This window comes from Eptatretus burgeri, chromosome 8 (genome assembly GCF_056783735.1).
Source record: "Eptatretus burgeri isolate ZD-2024b chromosome 8, Ebu_testis_v1, whole genome shotgun sequence".
Lineage (NCBI taxonomy): Eukaryota > Metazoa > Chordata > Myxini > Myxiniformes > Myxinidae > Eptatretus > Eptatretus burgeri.
Window position 1 is genome coordinate 103624307 of NC_140968.1, and position 22279 is coordinate 103646585.

Genomic DNA, 22279 nt, shown 5'->3' on the forward strand with positions numbered 1-22279 from the left:
TGCCATGCCATGCCCACTGCCCACGTTCACCAGCCCTGTTCAATTTTGCTTGCCCCCCTGTTCATTGCCATGTGCGCCAGGATCAGAAAGCAACAGTTTGCAAGCTGCGAGAACTGCCCTGTTGGCAGCTACAACACGGGCCTGCAGTGGCGGCCCGTGCACCGTGTTTGCGTCCATCCATTCATCCATCCATTCGTTGTGTTCATTGCGTGTGCCACTTGAGCTGGCACGGAGACTGCGTTTGTGCAGCCCATGCACCGTTGTGGTTCCCTGCGTTCAGTTAAAAAGGGAAGGCCTTGGACTGCGTGTGAGCAGCCGGCCACGTTCCCTGTCACCTGCATTGTTTGAGCCAGAGACTGCATGCGAGCAGCCTGGCTCCCTGCTGACTGCTTTCTTTTTGCAGAGTCCATTGATCCTGGGCCATGGTTTAGTGTAAAATTTGTAAGTTAAGGTTAAGATGTACTGCACATATGAGTGCGCCCCGGCATGTCTGTCCTAGCGCCGGCAATTTAATTTAAGTCGTCCGTGTGAGTGAGTTTGTTTAGGTAGTTACTCAGCCCTCAGGTTATTTATTTTGGGGACACGAATACCATGAATGTCGCACTCAGGGATCCGTAGGTAAAATGTACTAGGGGAAAACTACACATGATGGCACACGAAAATTTGACGACTCGGGACGAGTCTGTAAAAAGGGGAGGGGGTAGTGTTGTGGTTGACGAAATTCGCAAACCACCATTCAGGTCCCTTAGGTGAGATATCTCTGTAAGTATATCTGTAGTTAGGCCCAAACCCGTTGTTTAGAGGGAATAAATGTCATTCATTCGGGCTGCGACCCCTCTAGATAGCCGTTTTTCTTTTACTATATTTATTTTGGACCAGCCGCCATTACTACCATTACTACCACCACCAACCACGTCTCAACAGCCATCACACAACAACCACCAACTGCAACGCCGCTTCACAACAACAGCCACGACCTTTACCGTCACAACTCGCCCTCACAACCATCGCATCACCGTCATTCCCGCGCCGCTTGTGGGCACCGATACTGGACTCGTGCAGGGCGCACACCGAGCAGCGGGTGCAGAGACACCAGCCTTTCCGAAGAAATCGGATCAAAAACGACTCACGCCCACTTCTGTTCCGTCCTATCAGCGAGCATGGGGCGATTTGGCCCCGCCTCCAGGTGCGTCGGAGTAATATCGCTATATGCAGATTCATGGATCAAAAAGCATTCACGCCCACTTTTCCTCTGTCCAATGGGGAGCCAGTCAGAGGTAAAGGGTCGAAGGTGAAGGAGCGAGGCCCCGGGGGCTATAAAGGGCCGCGTTCGCTCGCCGCAGTTCGGAGTTGAGTTGGGAAGAGCCAGTCAAGAGAGGAGTCGGAGAAGGCAGTTGGACGGAGCTGTGGAGAGTTGGAGAGGTGGCGGCGGCGAAGGCAGTCGAGGGGGTGCTCGTGTCAGAGTCGGGGAGCTGTGGAGAGGAGAGGCCGGCAACGCGACCGAGGTCGTGGTGGAGACGCTCGTCGCGGGACCCAAGCCCGGGAGATATCCTCCTTCCCCCGAGCCTCAACAACCCCCTCCTGTTTCCCCCCCGCGCTGAGATAGTGGGAGAAGGGGGCCCCGTTCCCACCCCATTCCAGACACTGTCCGCGAGGCCCGCGGAGTAGGGGCGCCACCGCCATTTTGTGGCTCATCAGACGGGTAGGCCCGACGCGGTCTCGGTCCCAGGCCCGTCTGCCCCCATCATCCTTGAGGGTGGTCCTTTTCTTTTGCTTTGAGTATGTGTTGTCGGCGCCGTCTGTGAAGTAAAACTGTATAAGTGTTGCCGTGTGCTCGGTAGTCGGTGGTATATCTGCATTGTGTTTTGCTTTTACATTTGCTTTTTGTGTATTATTGTGTGTTTCTTCTTCTTTTACATTTGCTTTTGGTGTAATTGTATATGTGTGCTTTCCGTTCATCGCGAAATAAATGTGCTTTATGTTGAACTGTTTTCCCGTTTCGCTTCGTCTTTTCCTTTATTGAATCTCCATCTTACTTCACGTAAAGGGTTGGTCGTGGGCTAAAACGCCCGATAATTAATCGAACCATCCAGGTTGACGATAACACCACTCGGTTATCCCGATAGTACGGAACGGGTCGCTTAAAGTGGCGAGGTGCGATCGCCCGGTCTACCCTCCGTGTGGGTACTTAGGTAGGTCGAATTTGGCGAGCAACCCTATCCCATGCGGGGGGCCGATTGGCACGATCGTGGTGAGGCCGAAAGGCCCACCCGTGACTAGTTCCCGGCGTTAGTCCGAGAGGGTCACGACGGGATTGTCCGTCCAGTGGGCGATGTGCCGCGATTCGAGTTACGTGGCCGTTCGCACGCCGGCGGGCGCGAATCCGCAACAATATATATATATATATATATATATATATATATATATATATATATATATATATATATATATATATATATATATATATATATATATATATATATATATATATATATATATTCCATGATATCCAAAAATTATATCATGTCAAGTGGTGTCTTCATACTGCAATTTCAATCCTTCATATTGAGATATTGCTTTACCAATGACCTGGATGTCATCATTTTCAGGCTCTAAGAAAGCAGCGCCAGCACCACCTCATCCAAAACCACCCTCACGAGGGCAACAGCATGGTTTGGATGGAGGAGATCCATCATCTTCTGCATCATCTTCACCACCAAGCACCCCTCCTGCTCACCACTCCATGCCACAAGCACCTGTGAGCACTTTTATTTCTCTTGTCTGACTTGATTGCTTTTTCACACCATCCTCGGTAATTTCCAATATGTTATTTACCTACCTCGTTGTTCATACAAAATATAAATGTTCAAAAACGAGTGATGTTTCTACAGACTGATGTTTAGTTCACATTATAAAGTGCCTGTTTATCAGCACCTGACCAATAATTTTCTCCTAATTGAGAATCTTTTATATGCATGATCTTCTTGAGATACAAGCTAACTCAGTCTCGTTACCTCCTTCAGTGAAGGTGAAGGAGGTTATGTTTTCAATCCTTTGTCTTTTTTGTTTGTTTGTCTGTCTGTTTGTGTACAGGATATCTCAAAAAGTTATGGACAGATCCGGATGAATTTTGTGGACAGGTTGGGTGTATGACATGGAAGAATTGATTCAATTTTGGTGAAGATCCCGATCCAGATCTGGATTTGATAGTTTTTTAAGTGATTCTTCACCATTGAACGATAGGACTAAACCGATATCTAGCACAATAGCTCAAAAAGTTATCGACGGATTCAGACAAAACTTGGTGGACATGTTGGGTGTGTGACCATGACAAATAGTTTCGATTTTGGTGAAGATCCGAATCCGGATCTGTCTCCTCGAATTTTTAAGTGATTCTTCACCATTGACAGATAGGACTTTACAAGAGTTGGTGTCAGTCACCCAATGCTCGCCTGTTTATACATTTATCGTTTTTAAAAGACGAGTCTAATAATTAATATTTTTTATAAAGCATTGCAGTGAAGTATAATTATAAAGCAATATATGTATTTGTATATTGTAATCAGTAACAAGAGCGCAAGTGAGCACAATATACGCCCTAACAAGAAGGTATATACAGAATTGTGCTACTACAAAGAAAACAGCATCCTGGTTGCCATGGCAACCACTCTAGATGACGAACGTATGTCGCTACACACCGTCTCCACAGTCTGTACCAATGTACCAAATATGAAACGTGAAAGTTGAAAACTTTGGGAGTTCGAGTGCGGACAGGAACGGATGGAAAACAGCATCCTGGTTGCCATGGCAACCACTTTAGATGACGAACGTATGTCGCGACACACCGTCTCCACAGTCTGTACCTTTGTACCAAATATGAAACGTGAAAGTTGAAAACTTTGGGAGTTAGAGTGGGGACAGGAACGGACGGAAACAGCATCCTGGTTACCATGGCAACCACTTTAGATGACAAACGTACATTGCGACACACCGTCTCCACAGTCTGTACCTATTTACCAAATATGAAACGTGAAAGTTGAAAACTTTGGGAGTTAGAGTGTGGACAGGAACGGACAGACAGACAGACGGACGGACGGACGACCGGTATCACATAATACGCCCCGATATATATATATATATATATATATATATATATATATATATATATATATATATATATATATATATATATATATATATATATATATATATATATATATATATATATATATATATATATATCAGGCGTATAAAAAACAGTGTGGTAGATAAAAACATTAGAAAGGAAACAAGAGGGGGAGCACTCGGGAGAGTGCAAAACCTCTGCCGCCAATACTGCTGGGTCACTCAAGTGAACCTTATATCTTATTCATTAAATATGTCAACAGTGCTGACAGAGTTATAGTTCTTTTCTCCAACATTTTTTTGGGGTGGGGGGGGGGGCTGGAAATCACTTAAAACATGTAAAAATGCAAAAAAAAAAAATCGAAATTTTGTTGAAAAAAAAGTTGCAAAAATTTTTTTTTTCTCCAACAATTTTTTTTTTTGGGGGGGGGTTGGAAATCACTTAAAACGTAGAAATGCAAAAAAAAAATTTTTCTCGAAAATTTTTTTTTTGGGGGGGGGGGGGTTGGAAATCAATTAGAACATGTGGAAATGCAAAAAAAAAAAAATTCTCTAACAATTTTTTTTTTGGGGGGGACCAAGTCCAAAATCTAATGGCATGATCTTTGGACCATACCTAACCCCCCCCCACCAAGTTTCGGCGATATCCGTCGAGGAGTTTTTCCGTAATACAAAAAATTTAACATTTTCACGCTCACGCTCATGCTGACGCTCACGCCGGGGGTATCGCAATAGCTCTCTGTTCTTCGAACAGGCGAGCTAAAAATGATATACAACACTATATTTCAAAAATCTATTGGGCAAGATATGTTCTCGTGGATCAGGCATTACAGGGCGGAGGTATGCACTCTTCCGAGTGCCCTTCTAGTTTAATTTTAAACTGTCAGAAAACTCATGTGCAAATCCAATACATGTTGTTTGTGTTCATCAAATGCTGCACAACCCTTCATTCATCACTGAGATACACAAAACAAATTGAAAGTACACATTCCTTCATGATTTATTTTTTTCTCCTCTCAATTCAAGAGCTGACCTAGGCTGGGCTCTCCATTAAGGTCGGCAGTATCTGTACACCTGTTTGAAGCAGTACTGCCCGATATTTTTGTATATTAACTCAAAAAATTAAATCCAATTTTACCGTTTTGGAACCATAATTGAATGAACTACTACATAGTAGCATGTTGTACCACTTATCCAGATTATTGTAATATCAGATTGTATATTCATTTTTATTTGTCACCAGATGACCCGTGAACTCACTGACCGAAAAAAATCATTTCAAGAAAAAAAAGATAGCTCCAGCGAACTATACCGCTGAGGTTTGCATTGATCAAATAGTACTCCCGACTGAATTGGGAATTGATTTTTTAAATAATTTTTTTCGTTGCCCGATTTTAACGAAACTTGATGCTGCACACCGCAGGCGAATGGAAAGGTGGCCCTAAAATTTTTGCACTATCGTGTACCACTTTGGCTGTATTTCGGGAACACACATACAAACATACATACATACATACATACATACAAATATATATATATACATACACACAAGATGAGAGTTTTAGTAATATATATATATATATATATATATATATATATATATATATATATATATATATATATATATATATATATATATATATATATGATGTCGATTGTTGTCAAAATCTTGTCTCAACACTGCAAACTTTGCCTGGTTCACAGGGCATCAGGATTTTATGCTTCTTCTGATTGCCTCATCCAACATATGTAACCATTCAGAGAATGCAGGACAGCCGAGTTGGAATTCACCTGACTTCCGCTGAAAGCATATGTCACTCGTAAACTAGGCTGAGCGCCGACCTTACATACATTGGTGAACAAAATGATCTTGGCACACCAGCAAATTCGTTTAGTGGATGCTTTTCCCAAAGAGGTCCACAACCGTGACCACCATTGAATACAAACACTTTGTGGCAACAACGATGACGACTTTGAAAATAGGTTCAGGTTATTTATTGGGTAATCAAATGAAAGTAAAGGGTGTGAGGTAATGTTTCTGGTATTCTTCCAATTATCGTGAAGGGTAATGTATATTGCAGTGATGTATATTGTCTAGTTGCATGAATGGTGGAGGCAGCAAGGTTTTGCATTCATGAATCAATGGAATCATTTTGTGGGCAAAGGAAGAATGATGGCCAAGGCAAAACTGAAGGGTGCAGGAAAATTTCAGTGGTAATTGAGGAGGATATATGCCATATTTTCCGGCGTATAAACTACACTTTTTTTATCGCCAAAACAGGTCAAAGTTGGGGTGCAGTCAATACATGGGTATCGAAAAAAATCGGTCCTAAAAACGATCACTGCTGAATTTCAATTATATTCCAAATGAACACTTTTGTAGCAGTCGGAACTGCTGTTAATCTGAATTCCGCCATTAAAATTTTGAAAATCTATTCATGTTAAGAGTTTGCACAGCGTTTTATTAACCGTGTGGAAATTAAATAAATTACAAAAACCGGAGACACCCGGAGTTTAGGTGTGTGGCGTCCATAGAGCCTCGCGGCTCTGAAAATGACATTATAAACACAAAAGAAGAAGAAGAACACCTGGTCTCACATCAAAAGAAGAATTATTCACAATAGCTGGAGTCTAATAACGGAGCACCCACTTCAAATAAGCTTGTGCGGCAAGCTTCCCTGGTATGTCGTGTTCAAGAGGAAGACGCTGCCCAAAGACAGGTTTCCAGCCGGCACCATTGCTCGTGCGCAGCAGAAGGGGTGGATAGACGAGGGACTTCTCGTGGTGACTATCTTTTTGCAGCTAAATCTTGTGTGAAATACCCATCACTTTCTGTACCCACCTTACCCAGTCGCACCCAGCTGTTCCTGGACTCTGTGTCCTTTTTTCCTGACAAGGTGGAGAGCTTGCTGTCAACCCCTCACTCTGATTCTGCAACTGGTCCAGACGGCATCAGCCCACATGTCCTAAGAATCTGCTTTGCTGCTCTTGCTTACTCTCTCTCAGTTCTATTCACCCTCTCATTTACTCAAGGTCAAAATGCCATTTGATTGGAAATCAGCTAACATGACCGCTCTGTATGAAAAAGGTGCAAAAACAGCTCCTTGCAACTATAGACCAATCGGCCTCCACCCAATCATCAGCAAGGCTGTGGAATCCATCATCGCTTCGGATATTAAATCCTTCCTCTTCTCCAATGGCCTGATTCCTGATCATCAATTTGGATTCAGACCAGGTCACTCTACTCTGGACTTGCTGCTCCTGCTTTCCCAACATTTGCTGGAGATCCTCAAAACCAGACATGAGATCAGAGCCATCTGCCTGGACATATCACGTGCTTTTGTTATGGTTTGACAAACTGCCATGCTCACCAAACTCTCTTCCTATGATATCCAAGGCCATCTCCACGAATGGTCTCGCAGACTTCCTCTCCTGTCGCAGTCAACATGGGGTCCGTAATGTAATTCGCTCATCCCCAATCCTTTCCAGGTTAGAGTTCCTCAAGGCAGTGTTCTAGGCCCAGTGTTTTTTTAAACGTTTTCATCAATGTTCTCTCCGACTCTCTGGAAAATCGTCTATCTCTTTGCTAATGACTCCACCCTCTGCCGTACCATCTGTCGTCCCTCAGGTCGGCAAGCAACAGCCTCTTAACTCTGCAGATCTAGATAAAATCACAAGCTGGTCCAACACGTGGAACATGTCTTTCAATTCTGACAAATCTGACACGCTCACTCTGTCTGTCTGAAAGAACCATGTGGAACCCCCCACCCCACCCCTCCCCCATCTACTTTCTCCACAATCCTCTTGAAGTCCTTTCATTCAAACTTATGGCCTCACTATCTGCCATGATCTTTCTTGGGTAAGCCACATCTCCAAACTGGCCTCAAAAGCCAGTCACCGATTGGGCATCCTCCGTCGTGCAAAGTCCTTCCTTGGCACACCTGAGTTCCTGATCATGTACAAAGCTTTCATCCACAGCCTGATGGAGTACTGCTCTCCCCTCTGGGCTGATGCTCCCGCCTCTCACCCTTCTCAGCTTCACGCTGTGGAAACCTTGGCATTTGTGATCATTGGTTTCTCCCGCGATGAGTCCGAGTCTTTGGGTCTCTCACTCTCTCACCGCAGGCAGCTCGGTGGTCTTTCTGTCTTCTACCGTCTCTTCTCTGGCGTCACCCCCCATGCTCTGTCTGCTCTCTGTCCCACACATATTTCCACAGGGCACTTCAGGTCTGCCAGCAACCCCCTTCTGGTAAAACTACCAAAATGAAGAATCACTGCTCACCTTTATTCTTTCATTCCTCATTTTTCCCCGCCTTTGGAACAAACTCCCACACTCTCTTCAATCCCACTCTTCCCTCCACATCTTCAAAACTGCTGTTCACCATCTCTTATCTTCCCCCATCCAAAACCATGATCTTTTCTACCCCCGTTCGTCCACCCCAAACCCACCTCCTTCAAATTCCCTGCATTCCTTCCTGAAAGTCCCTGTAGTGTCCATCTTGTTTACTCCATGCACCCTGCCCCATCCCGCTCCCTTCCACAGATCTCCTCATGTGTCTATTCCTCACTGGTTTGTGCTTCCCAATGCCGTCCTTCTTGTTTCCTGCTCCCCTTGTTGTATGTTCTGTGTTAGCTCTTATACGATCCTTTGCATTATATTAAAAAAAAAAAAAAAAAAAATATATATATATATATATATATATATATATATATATATATATATATATATATATATATATATAAAATAACATGGACGACATCATTTTAGAGGAGGCTGCTGCAAATGACAGTGGCAGGGACGTGGACTGCGACGAGGACTTTCTCTACCCTGATTATGGCAAGGAGTGAAGTACTGTCTTCGACGAGGAAGGCATTGAAGATTTCATCGGGTTTAGCTGAAAAGCGTCATCAAACCTAAACGGCTATTTTCAGGGCCACTAATTCACAAGAAATATGTATGATACCAGTGTGAATCCCTTTTCTTCCTTTTTCTCAGAACAAAAAAAATCCTCTTTCTAATATTTTAAACAAGCAGTCATAGACTGGTACTTACGAAATCTTCAACTTGACCTCTGACCTTGTCTAATTAAAGCTGTCTCTAGAGAAGGTATCGACGCAAACCAGAAGTTTCTACGATGATTCTGTACCAAACCAGCAAAAATCATAACGTCGACCGAAGCAAAAATCTCCATTTCTCCACGCAATTATTTATTATTTTATCAAAGTGACAAAACCATAATATTCGGCCATCCACCAACAATCTTTGCATAATCCAACGGTTTAGCGAGTCAGGCATGCGACGATTACCTTTATTGGGATAAAAATGACTTTTAAACACCATCTTTATCGAAAACACCGTCAGCGCGCACACGGAAAACTTTTACGTTAGTCAACGACGCGTCTGCTCGAGCGCACTGCATCATGGGATGACCCATGGCGCGCGAGTTAAATATTTTTTATACAATCTTAAAACATCTCCAAAACATCCGATTTTTACTAGAATTTCGACAACCGAGTTTTAAGCGTCATAAGCGATCGCAAAGGTCAGGTCAGGTATGGGAGCATGTGCCAGAACAGCGCGCCGCTGCGTCCACTTTCCGCCGGTACTCCAGGGGCCTCCGTCTGGCTATCCCCCAGACAGATGCCAGACCCATCCCCATCTCCTTGTGATGATGGTCAAACTGCTGCAACCACGCGGCACGTGGCCGGCCCACTGGCCTCCTCCACTCATGAGACTCCCTCGCTGAGAGAATCTTGTGAGCAGGATCAGCGTCAGGAAAACGAGCCACATGTTCATACAGCCGCAATTGATGCTCATGGACGATGCAGGTAAGAAATCTCATCCGAGTCTCTCTCAGCAACCGCTCGTTGGACACAAAATCCGACCAGCGATAGCCAAGGATTCTCCGAAGAGACCTGGTACCAAAGGAATTAAGTCTCCGTCTCAGATCCTTGGTCAGAGTCCAAGTCTCGCATCCATAGAGCAAGACTGGAAGCACCAAGGACCTGAAGACTCTGACTTTCGTCCTCCCACACGGGTACCGGCAGCGCCACACCCCATGATCCAGTGAATCCATGACTCCCCAGGCCCGACCCAGACATCTATTGACCTCTGACTCACAGCCAGCAGAGACATGAATATCACTGACAAGGTAAGTGAATCTCTCCACGACCTCAACATCTTCACCAAAAACAGACACAGACAGGACAGCAGCATCCAAGATGCCATTGAAAGCCTGGATCTTAGTTTTGACCCAAGAAACCCGTAATCCCAGCAGCTCTGACTCCTCATTCAGCACCTCAAGGGCCCCCAAAAGGATATCTAAAGTCTCCGCAAAGATGACTGCATCATCTGCAAAATCAAGGTCAGAGATTTTGACATTCCCAAACGATGCATCACAGCTTGATCTCTCTGACCTCCTCCCTAAAATCCAGTCCATACAAGTGCTGAAAAGTGTGGGGGCCAGTACACACCCCTGACGAACTCCAGTAACAACTGGAAATAAGTCAGAGATGGTACCACCACACTTCACAGCACTCTCAGTACCAGAGTAGAGTTCAGACATCAGATCGATCAGTTTTGGTGGCACCCCACGAAGACCAAGAATCCTCCAGAGGACGTCCCGATTCACTGAATCAAACGCTTTACAGAGATCAACATAGGCTGCAAGCAGCCCCTGCCAAAACTCTCGTCTGCGTTCAATGAGGACACGAAGAGCAAGGATACGGTCAATCGTTGACCTCTTTGGTGTAAAGCCTGACTGCTCTGGACGCTGGTGATCGCAAAAACCGAAGACAAAATTAACATCGAAGTTAAAACAAACTCGTAACGTCGAGGGAAGCAAAAATACTCCATTTCTCCACATTAATTTACGGAATTATGTTTGACCTCACCGTGACCTTGACCTTTGACCGTTTTTGACCAAAATCTAATCGGCGCTAGCCATCACCCTCCTGAATCACGTGGTGTAATTTGACATTGGTAGCTTCTTCCGTTCTTGAGTTATCGTGCCTACAAACAAACACACAAACAAACAAACAAACAGAAGTGATCAATATACTTTCGAAATCTTTAGAGTTCGTCAGTAAAAATGAAGGAAAAATACAAAATTCTTGGTATCCTCTCATCTCTTCAACTTCTTGAAAATGAGAATGACTGTTTTTTGTTGTTGTTGTTGTTGTTTGTTTTTTGTATACCTTGTCGAGGCACGTATGAGAGCCAATGCACAACACACAGCAAGGGGGGCATGAGACAAGAGGGGCGGGATGGGAAGGACAAAACAGTGGGGAACAGAGACATTAGGAGATCTGTGGAAGGGAGAGGGATGTTGTGGGGAACATGGGGTAGACAAGATGGACATGATAGGGACTTTCAGGAAGGAAAGCAGAGAATTTGAAGAAGGTGGGTTTGGGGTGGATAAACGGGGGTAGAACAGATTTGGATGGGGGAAGACAAGAGGTGGTGGTGAACAGCTGTTCAAAAGAGCTGGAGGGAAGAATTGGATTGAACAGAGGGAGTTTATTCCAAAGGTGGGGAAAAAAAGGGAAATGAAAGGGTGAAGGTGAGCAGTGATTCATGATTTTGGTCGTTTTACCAGAAGGGGGTTGTTGGCGGATCTTGAGCGCCCTGCGGAAATATGGTGAGGACAAATCGCAGACGGCAGGGGGGACGAGACCGGAGAGGAGACGGTAGAAGACAGAAAGACCACCGACCTGCCTGCGGTGAGAGAGTGAGAGGCCCAATGACTCAGCCTCATCTCGGGAGATGCCAATGATCCTAAATGCCTTGGTTTCCACAGAGTGAAGCCGAGAAAGGTGAGAGGCAGGAACACCAGCCGAGAGGGGAGAGCAGTACTCCATTAGGCTGCGGACGAAAGCTTTGTATGTGGTCAGGAGCTCAGCAAGAGCTTGAGCAAGATGCTCAGGTGGGCTGAGCAAGAGCTTGTTAGAGCTGTTCGACGAAATTAAACAGATATGGGAGTAAGCATGTTGATACCTCCATCATTTTGTTCCGTACAAAGTTCTTGTACAAACGTATTTTGATCTCGATCGGAAAATAAAATGATCAATCAATTCCTTTATTTTGAGGGTGAAAAATGGGTGCGGTTAATACATGGCTGCGGTTTATACACCAGAAAATACGGTAACTCATGACAGGTTTGGTAAGGCCGAGTAGTGAAAAATAATTGCAGGAAGGGAGAGGTTAAGGAATATTCTATATCATCGCCATGAGTTTAAATGATCAGATGGAAGAGCTTGAAGCTAAAATATGCAGGAGTATGATGTAGTTGCAGTGAGTGATGCCTTTTTAATGAAGAGAGTAGTTTGAGGACAGGATTAGAAGGCTACAAGATGTATGGATGTGACCAGCAGATTTACTCGGCATTGCGTGGGAAGACAAACGTGAATAAATAACACTTTGTAGCCAAAGGAAATTTGAAAATTGTAATATCCTTTTTCACCACCACCAGGTACACATTTACAATGGGAATTTACACCCCACACCCACATCCCCATGTGAGCTCACGGCCACATAGCCTGTGTTACCCCCCCCCGCCCCACATAAAGTTTTATTTGTAACCCGAGTTTTTGTAGTTTGTAACTTAAAATATGTGACCGTGCTTGGAACACACAGAGAGTGAGATGCATATTGTTGAGGACCCAGGGTCAGGGGCGAAGACCACGAGGGGTGAACTACCCCGGGTTCCCACTGGACTCTCCGGAATCGCAGGCCATCGCACACGAATAACTTCATGACGCGGCGGGTCGCTAATCGACCGTGAATGCCAATAACTCGACCACGTGACTTGGTGTTCTCCGTCTAATACCGTTTACCTAAAAGTCACGTGATATAATTACCGGGGGACATGCTCTTGGTATGCACCTGCTCAAACCAGATCACCTTAACAGATCAGATGCAGCCAAGTGGAACTGTCAAGCACGTACCAGTTAGGAAACAGATCTTTGGGGAATAACGTCCCAGCTAAACGAGGGTGCAGGCCATGCTGAACCAATGGAAGAAAACATGAAAATGAGCTGGGACCATTTCTATACAACACATTTATTTACAATCAGGTGAGGAAAACTATATGGCACATTGAAAGGGGTTTTATTTTATGTACAGCAGGAGATAGCAAGGAATTCGTAGTGCGGCAAAAGACAAGCAATCTTACAAAAGTAGACACAGAGCAGAGTTATCCTGTTATCTTCTACAATCTTCATTTATGCTAGGACAGGTGCCATCACACACACACACGCACACGCACACGCACACGCACACGCACACGCACGCACACGCACACGCACACGCACACGCACACGCACACGCACACACGCACACAAACCCGAGGAAGATTAGTAACCCAGAGATAAAGAAATCAGGTGAGGGTAAATGACCTCTCAATACTTCATGCGGTCGGCAGATCAACGCAAACCAGAACGCTTATGGAGAGTTAGGTGAGAGGAATACTGGTTGTCTAAGATGTGGGTGTGGGAGTTGTGGTGTGTCTTGCAATGTGGGGGGTGCGGTGTCGTGCTCGACGAAAATGGGATTGCGAGTCAGTAAAGTTCTTCTTTGTGCATCCACAGAAAACAGGATAGAGGGGTGGATAGAGAGAGAGGAAAAGAGATGCCTGAGGAGAAAGATCCCAAACCTCCCTATGTAAAGGTCTGTATGTGTAGTGTGTACCTCCATGGGACGCTCAGCCTGAGCATTCCCACCTCGTGATATGGCGCGTTATCTACTGCTTAATTACTTGCCGGAGCTCGTGGCAACTTGTGCTCCACACTAGTCTGTCTGGCTGCGTGGGGGTGGCGGCACGTCGACAGCACGGCAGGGAGTCTTGTAGGATGGCAGTCGCCCCGGATGAGGCCCTCGAAGAAGAAGAAGAAGCACTTTCTGACAATCGCACACCAATAATGTTCCGACGAAGAGTGAGACAGAGAGAAATTAACGACTCCTGCTACCATTTTTATAAGCCTCGGGCGAAGGGTGAGGCGATGACTGGAAAGCAACACGCTGTGGCCCAAATCCTTCTCCTTTATTGGGCCACAGCGGCCCAAGCAACGTCCTGCCAGGATCTGGGACCGGAAACAGGCTCAGATGCCTACCAGCTTCGGCACGGCTCGGAGCTCCTGACTCAACATGGGGGAATGCTCCCCGAGCCGGCACCCTGGCCCTGAACATGCACTGAGTGCAGTCTGAATGTCAAATAGCAGCGGACTTTCTTCACCACCCACAAGCTACTTCACAGGCCAAAATGCATACCTGGGACCTGAACCAAACTCCCGGATCGCCCTTCTCCCGACCCCTCCTCATTGCCCCCAGTCTTGCCATGGTCTGACGACTGGATGAGGGCTGTATCAATTAGCGTCTGTTGTGTGGTCGAGCATTGTACGGCGACGAGAACAATCTGACGCCGTGTGGAGCTCCTCAAAATAGAGTGGGGAATTGTAGCAATGCAGAGGTGCAGGAATATTTTACCGTTTGTGGTAGGCGATTGTGGTCAAAATGGTGAGATTTGGTGAGCAAGGTGTGAAGTAAGGTGAGTTGCCGGTTGAGAATTGGCTTGCAGATTCAAATGAAATAATGGCATGCGATTCCCGTGTGCGGGTTGTGTATTGTGCAGCAGGCATGTGGATGATCCGAGCCACGGGAGGCATCGTGGTGTGCTTATTATCAATTGCCTATTGGATGGTGTGTGTGCTTGCATGCTTGTTATATACTATGGCTAAAAGAAAAGGGTTAGAGTAGGGATCAGAATATGAATCAGAGGCATTTATTAGACACAACTACGAGACACATGCAATGCACTTCATCCCGTTATCCCACCAGCCATGAGGGGAGGACTAACTGCATGAAGGCCAATGAAATAACTGCCTGGGGATCACTGTATGTTGGGTGCCATTGCCTTTGAGGCATGCACTTTTGCAGAACCGCCAATATATATAAATATATATATATATATGCATATATATATATATATATATATATATGCATATATATATATATATATATATATATATATATATATATTTATATTTATATTTATATTTGACATCTCCCACACTCCTCGAGCTGAAGAAGTTGCAAAAACAACTCGAGAAGGCCTACACAAGTTTCGCGCTTTGCTGTTTCAAACCCTTCCCAGAGTTCCTCCACAGCTATAAAGACGTTGACACATAGTACACACATGAGAATCCCAATGCTACACACACCCTCAGCTGCCGGACCGGTTTCATTGCTTCTTGGCGAATCATCAGTGACAGTGCAGACAGCAATGCATACCAATGAGGCTCCCAAGCATGTACTATGTGCAAACGTCAAAAGCTGTCAATATATAAATAATATAGAAAGACCCATTCATATCTCTCACCTGTGAATGGAGGAAATAGCCAATCAGCTCTCACCCAATCAACTAAGCCCAGATGGCTAGGATTATATAAATAATTGACACCTCTCACACTCCTCCAGCTGAATAAGCTGCATAAAGCAACCCAAGAAAGCTTACACAAGGTGAGCGATTTGCTGTTTCAAGATATGGTTGTGGATGCAGGCATGCACGCATGGACACGAAAATCGAGACCAAATCCATAAGTCCCAGTTTCAGAACAAGTCCAACGGGGGCTAATAATAATCCCAATATGGTGGAGGAAGTCGAGGTTGGATAGCATTTGGGGAGAAGTGACTATAACATAGTGTGTGTGTAAGGATTCTGTTCAGAGTTGCAGTTTGGGATAGTGGAATAAGTCTATCAGATTTCAGCAAGGCAAACCTTGAGGGTATGAGGAGAGTTAGGTTACTCTCGATTGGGCCAAACTAACAGGTCAATCATCATCAGAGAGATGGGAAGCCTTTTAGGAGCAAATGCGTAGTGGACAGGATAAGTATATATGGAGATGTAAATCCAGAGGCAGAACTAGAACGGCACTTGGTGGAGTGCATATCTCCGACAGGCTGAATGAATAGTTTACATTTTTTATCCCACTAATAGGACGGATGTGTATCTCGACCTTAACCAAAATCTAATTGGTTTGTTCTTGTCACTTACCCAATTCATCCACCACGTTTTGTCATAATCCGTCCACAACGTTTTAAAATATCGTGCTGTACTGTATATCGTTTTTGTCCCCACGTGTCAAAGGTGAAGAATCACTTTTAAGATTGGAATTTCTTGTATCCGGATCTGGATCCGTATCTTCAGCGAAATCAAATCAATTCATCCTCATCACGCACCCAACATGCCCAGCAAGTTTCGTCCGAATCCATCCACAACTTTTTGAGATATTGTGCTCACTGACAGATAGACAGACAAACAGACAGACAGACACAAAAAAATAAACGAGTGAAAACGTAACCTCTGTCCACCTTTGGTGGTTGAGGTTGAGGCCGGAGTCGTTGAATAGTGATGTGAGGAGTGCGATTTAAAGGGGAACCCAAACGCAATTTTATTTTTTCTTCCTGAAAACCATTGAAAATCATTAATCACCATCCAATTTGAAGGGAAGGAATTTTAGAAAAAAAATTGTCTATCACAAAGTGCCAGAAAAAGTATGTCGATTTTCGATTTCACCAGTGATATCACACTGTCAACTCACCTTGATCCAAATGGTGGCTTGCATCGTGAAAGTGTATTTCAAGCTTTGGTTCAGATACTTATTCCACCGTCATCAGCAACTCAGAACGTTTAAACTGATCAGTGGGATTTTGAAGAAATTATTGGAGACAATAGTAATAATGGAAACACTGTTGGGGGAATTGTGGAGCCGTATCGTTTTGAGCCTTGTGCAAGCCTTTTCATGTCGTTCCATGCTGTGTCGATGTCCTGCCCCAGTGGAAGGGAGGGGGTGGGTGGTTGTGGGTATTGTGGGGGTGATGGTTGATGGGAGGTGTGGGGTGTGCGGGAGACCAGAAATCATCTTTGAGGAGTAGATGATTATGATAATGCATAATACTCTCCACTATAAATAGATGGTGGTTCATTTTATATGAAGTAATTTGTGTTGATAATAGATAATCATTTTCAGGTGCTCTTGTGGTAACTGCCAGGCAATGGAAACAAGTGATTGATTCACCATACAAATTGTCCGTGTACATATGCTGGTATCTGTGCAGAGATGGTTGTAGAGTGTTGAGCGATGGCTGTTTCTTCCGCTTAATCATGGGACGGCATCCTCTTTCAATCATGGTGGATAACCACAAGATCTATCCATCTCTGTTGTTTCATAACAGTGCTCTGCAAAATGTTCCGAGCGCAAAAGCGAACCTTTTGTCGGCCCGATTAACACTTGGGTATTTCGGACAAACCTCATGCAATTTCTGGCAAGCTTAAGGTCTTTCGGACATTGGTGTAGCGTGAAACCAACTCGGTTTGTATTGCTATACATTATACAAGAACCAAGGACGCATCTACTCGGCATAGTTGTGGAAAATGAAAAAGTATTCGCTGTTTGAGTTAAATCGTACAGTGATGTAACCCGTCGACAGTGCAAATTTTGCGGTCGACTTCCTGGTGCGACGTCATGGATAAGTTTGAAGAAGACGAAGATTTCGACTTTTAATCGCAAAATTACCGACTTTTTCAATCAGAAAAAGACACATCATATTAATTTTGTTGGGTATCAAGTGATAAATTAGCATCGAGGGGGTCTGAGCGTTTGGGTCCCCCTTTAAGGATAAGCAGAATGTACATATTTATTCGGTATCTAATAACATGGACATAACTCAAGATCATGAGTCTTGGATCACGGTAAGATCATTTCAAAGTGCAGCTCGGTAAATGACGTCAAGAGGTGGTGAGTCTGTAACATGACTGAAAGGAAGGAAAGGGAAACGTCACCATTTCGCAGAACCCTTGAGGACAATTTCTCGATAACCATCACAAAAAGAAAACCTTCTTCAGACTCTGTCCTGCAATGACATTTTGGATATCAGGAATGAATGGATGGAGTAGTGATATGTCCAGCACTATGAAACAGCAAAGAAAACATTTCATAACTACGAAGTAAGATGATTTCGGAAGAATGAATTGTCTCACTTAGTAGTTATGGTATGTTTCAGTTCTGTACTTGAATGATTGTTGCTGGGATAAAAGGGATTGAGGACAAAAGAGTTTAATTACTAAACATTAAACAACTGCTCCGGAATATGATTCGTACTGTCATTGTTTCACGGTGTTTTCTTTTATATTTTCTGTTCCCAGTTCTCTTAATCGTCACATTCCCCGTTTAATTCCCCAGGTGACCCATCACACTCTAACTTTGGGGCTGGATCCCGAACAAGCTCCTGCGCCAGCTCGGCCGGCCGGGCGGCCCACACCACGGCCTCGACAGCGGCCGACGGTCCCTCCACCGCCACAACCCCGGCCTCCCTCTCCAGCTCCTGAACCCTCTCCTGTATCTCATCGAACAAGCATGTCAACAAGTAAGTGCAATATGATGATTGAAATACAGCATGCAGTTACCAGTTGTAGTCCATTATGAAATGTGACATTTGATCACAATTTAAGGTAAGATAGTCGTTAAGCCTTTCACATAGAATACCTACGTTTCGTCATTGATTTGGTACATTCTATGATTTTATACTTCAGTACTGATATGAACAATGTACTAATTTGTGGAGTCTTTAGATACAGACATGCAGCTGGCCATGAGAAACAACAAAAGGAAGAAATGGTCTTCATTGGACAAGGACTGATCTGCGCAGTCTCTTGGTCTAGGGAGTTCACTTTGGAAATCCAAAGGAAGCAACAGATGTGAACAGAACTTTAAATATGTCCCATCAAGTATGTTTTCATGGTAAATGAAAAAAACAAAAATGTAGATTACGAGGTTCAGCTGATGTGTGTAATCAACCTGGTTAGGCTGGCGAAAGAAGGGATGAACAGGTTTACAATGTGCATGGAAATTGGACTGAAGCTGCTCTCCGACATACCTAAAGTACGAAAGAGGTTCTGATATCGTGGGGGTTATAAAACGGGATCAAAACTTTCGCTTTAATGAAATATGTATCGTGCATATTATTCAGACTTTCGCTCCCATTGGCAAGTGGTACTCCTTGATGTAATTTATATTTTATTTCACTGTTAGTAAATTTTTAGTGATAACTAGTTTGGAGAGAGAATTTTAGTGTTGGTCTTTCATGACTGAGGGCATTTAAAAAATTGACCACAAAGTGTGGACTGGTGTCACATACAGACCAGATCAGAGAGATCAGGCAGATACCCTCTTCCACCCCCCCTACATCCCCCAACATCATTTGTGACTCGAATGGCAAACTACACTTTCCGGTGTTAGCTTGTGTCGATAGGCGTCGACAGACAGTTAGAACGGTGAATAGAATGAACAGGGATATTAATTGAAGTGTAGCAACCATCGTGGGAAGATCGAAGAAACTGATATTTCAGGCGTTAACCCTTTTTTGTTGTTGTATACATTGTCGAGGCTCATGTGAGAGTTAACGCACAATAAGGGGGGGAGGAGACAAGAGGAGTGGGAGAGGGAAGGACAAAACAGTGGGGAATAGAGACATTAGGAGATCTGTGGAAGGGAGTCAGTTGGGCCGAGGAACACGGGGTATACAAGATGGACACCACAGGGGCTTTCAGGACCTTACACGACAGGGAACTTTCAGGAAGGAAGGCAGGTAATTTGAATGAGTCCGGTTTGGGGTAGATTAACGAGGATAGCAAAGATCATGGTTTTGTATGGGGGATGATAAGAGGTGGTGGTAAACAGCTGTTTTGTAGATCTGGAAGGAAGAATGGGATTGAAGAGAGTGAGGGAGTTTATTCCAAAGGCGGGGAAAAAGAGGAATGAAAGAGTGAAGGTGAGCAGTGATTCGTGATTTTGGTGCTTCCACCAGTAGGGTGTTGCTGGCAGACCTTGAGTGCCATGTGCAAATATGGGGGGGGGACATATCGCACACACAACAGAGGGGGGTCGAGACCGGAGAGGAGACTGTAGAAGACAGAAATACCACTGACCTGCCTGGGGTGAGAGAGTGAGAGGCCCAAGACTCAGCCTCACCGCGGGAGATACCAATGATCCTAAATGCCTTGGTTTCGGAAAAGAAAGGTTGAAGTAAAATTGTGGAGGTATATGGTGAATTTGTATCAGTAAATGTAGAGTGAAACTGATGGGTCGATGAAAAGTAACATGAAGAGGGGAGTGGTGGAGAGAGGCACATGGTTTCGGGAGGTGCATCGTGAGAAAGGATGCAAGGAATTTTTTTTTTTGATGGATTTTTGAAGATTAGGTAAGATTAGGGAGTGGATGGTTTTGGGAAGAAATCGTGAAGGTAATGGTGAGAGTGGGTCAGCTCAAATAGAAGGAAGATGGTGTGACGGCAGGAGGACGATGAAGAAGAAGAAGAAGAAGAAGAAGAAGAAGAAGAAGAAGAGGAAGAAGGATCGGCACTCGTGGGTATGGAGGGAGAAAGGGATTTTTTTTTGTTCTATTTTTTGAATTTTAAGACAAGAAACGGAGGGTGTGGTTGAGAGGGATAGATGGGGTGGTGGGAAAAGTGGGGAAAATAGGAATTGATGATAATGGGGAGAAAATACAAATAAAAAACTACCATACACCGAGACGGGAAAGACGGGTAGGCCTCAAAGAAACTCAATCTGACAAGATCGAAGAAAACTCACACAATAGCACAATTTTTGAAACAAAACCGAACTAGGAACACACAGTAAACATGTCAGTAAGAGAATAAACTGTTAAAACGTGACAAATGACGACCGGAAGCTTAACATTGAGAAAGTTGTCAGAGACCCTGAGAGAAACAGCCGTTGCCTCAAAATCCAGAACCGGAAGTCGGAGCAAAAGACAGAGACTAAGTATGGAAGATGGTTAATTTTACAGTGGGTTGTGAGTCAAAGGTGTTTGCTTCAGAGATACGTCAGGTATCAGGTTGCACCTGGGATGGAAATAACTAATTTTACACTTCATGGAAGGGAGAGTCAAGGTTCAGTGGGTAAAAGCAATGGAGACTGTGAATGGAGGGAAAAGGTGGAATAATAGTGGGGAAAAGAAGTGAAAATATAAATGGAATCGTTGATAAGGCACAAGTTTTTAGTACACTATTCCAAGTCAATTTGTAATTTTGACTGGTTAATTGGTAAGTGTTTACTGTGGTTGTTCAGTTTTTCCAGTCTTTTTCTTTCCCCAACAATTTAATGTGCCTGTAATGCTTCCGTCACCCAGCTGTGTAGATCATCGGTGTCCGACGGGAGATGGAACGCCTCGAGCCTCGCCAAGATTCCCTGGTTGAAGTTGGTCTGGAGCCAAGAGGGGAGACCTGTTGGTGTTTCGCTCGTTTCTGATGCGGGTCTGTGAGCTTGTGTTGAGCCAGCTGGCAGGACTTGAACTCTTAAGGGTGGAATTTTGATCCCCAGGGCACGGTGCTCTTTTTCAAAGTGACCTCGAAAATGAAGGAATCGGAAATGAAGGTGTTTGTGAGCGATGGCCAACACAAGTGCAAAATGATGCTGTGTGTATATAGGAATGTGAGACGTGTCTTTATGTATGCAAGTACGAGGTAATGGTGAGCAGAGGTTGTGCACATTAAAAGCTGCTTTTAAATGGATTACACATTTCTAAACATTCATACCACTTTCATCTTATTCACTTCTGCAGTTAGCTAGGAGCCCACTTCCTCCCCTACGAGTACTTCATTTTAGGTGCAAATAAAACACACCAACAATGGAAGGAAACCCATGGAATTGGATGGAACTTTAATCTGAAAACTTTAATCTGGAGCTGTGTAGTGCCAGCAGTGTCGTCAGAATTAGTTTTTGAACGAATCTCAGTGATTTAATTACCTTGAAGGCCATAGTTATCATATTCCTGAAAGTGCACGACATGTGAACAGTCCAAACAAGCCGGAATGATGAGGAGGAATCGTGTCATTATATCTCGAACGTCCAAAAAACGATTTGATCTCGGATGAAAAATGTCGAAGCTAATATGGAATTATTTTTACACGGAAGCAACTGACGTACGAACGCGTCTACTGTCACTGCATGCAACATTCCAGCTCTGGCCCAACAAGTCACAGCTGGAGTCCTTCAGATCGTAGGTGATACGAACGTGGTGTTCATGTACTCAGTTTTCTTCTTTTTATTTGGTGACACTGCATAGGAAATGGCAAAGG

At 44.3% G+C, this 22279-nt stretch overlaps 1 protein-coding gene across 1 annotated transcript; it reads left to right on the top strand.

The window, feature by feature from the left end:
- Nucleotides 1–2569: 2569 nt before the first annotated feature.
- LOC147022463 (uncharacterized) lies at nucleotides 2570–21839 on the top strand. The gene is made up of 3 exons (XM_085893372.1): nucleotides 2570–2758; nucleotides 18364–18547; nucleotides 21331–21839. Exons 1-3 carry the CDS (start codon nucleotides 2585–2587, stop codon nucleotides 21336–21338), a joined length of 366 nt encoding a protein of 121 aa, XP_085749498.1. The 5' UTR covers nucleotides 2570–2584; the 3' UTR covers nucleotides 21339–21839.
- The last annotated feature ends 440 nt before the right edge of the window (nucleotides 21840–22279 follow it).

Excerpts from the sequence above, each read along its gene's own strand:
- LOC147022463 (XM_085893372.1), top strand. The coding sequence starts at position 2,585 with ATGACCTGGATGTCATCATTTTCAGGCTCTAAGAAAGCAGCGCCAGCA. Across the intron at positions 2,759-18,363 it reads ACTCCATGCCACAAGCACCT|GTGACCCATCACACTCTAAC; the intron begins GTGAGCACTTTT and ends TTAATTCCCCAG.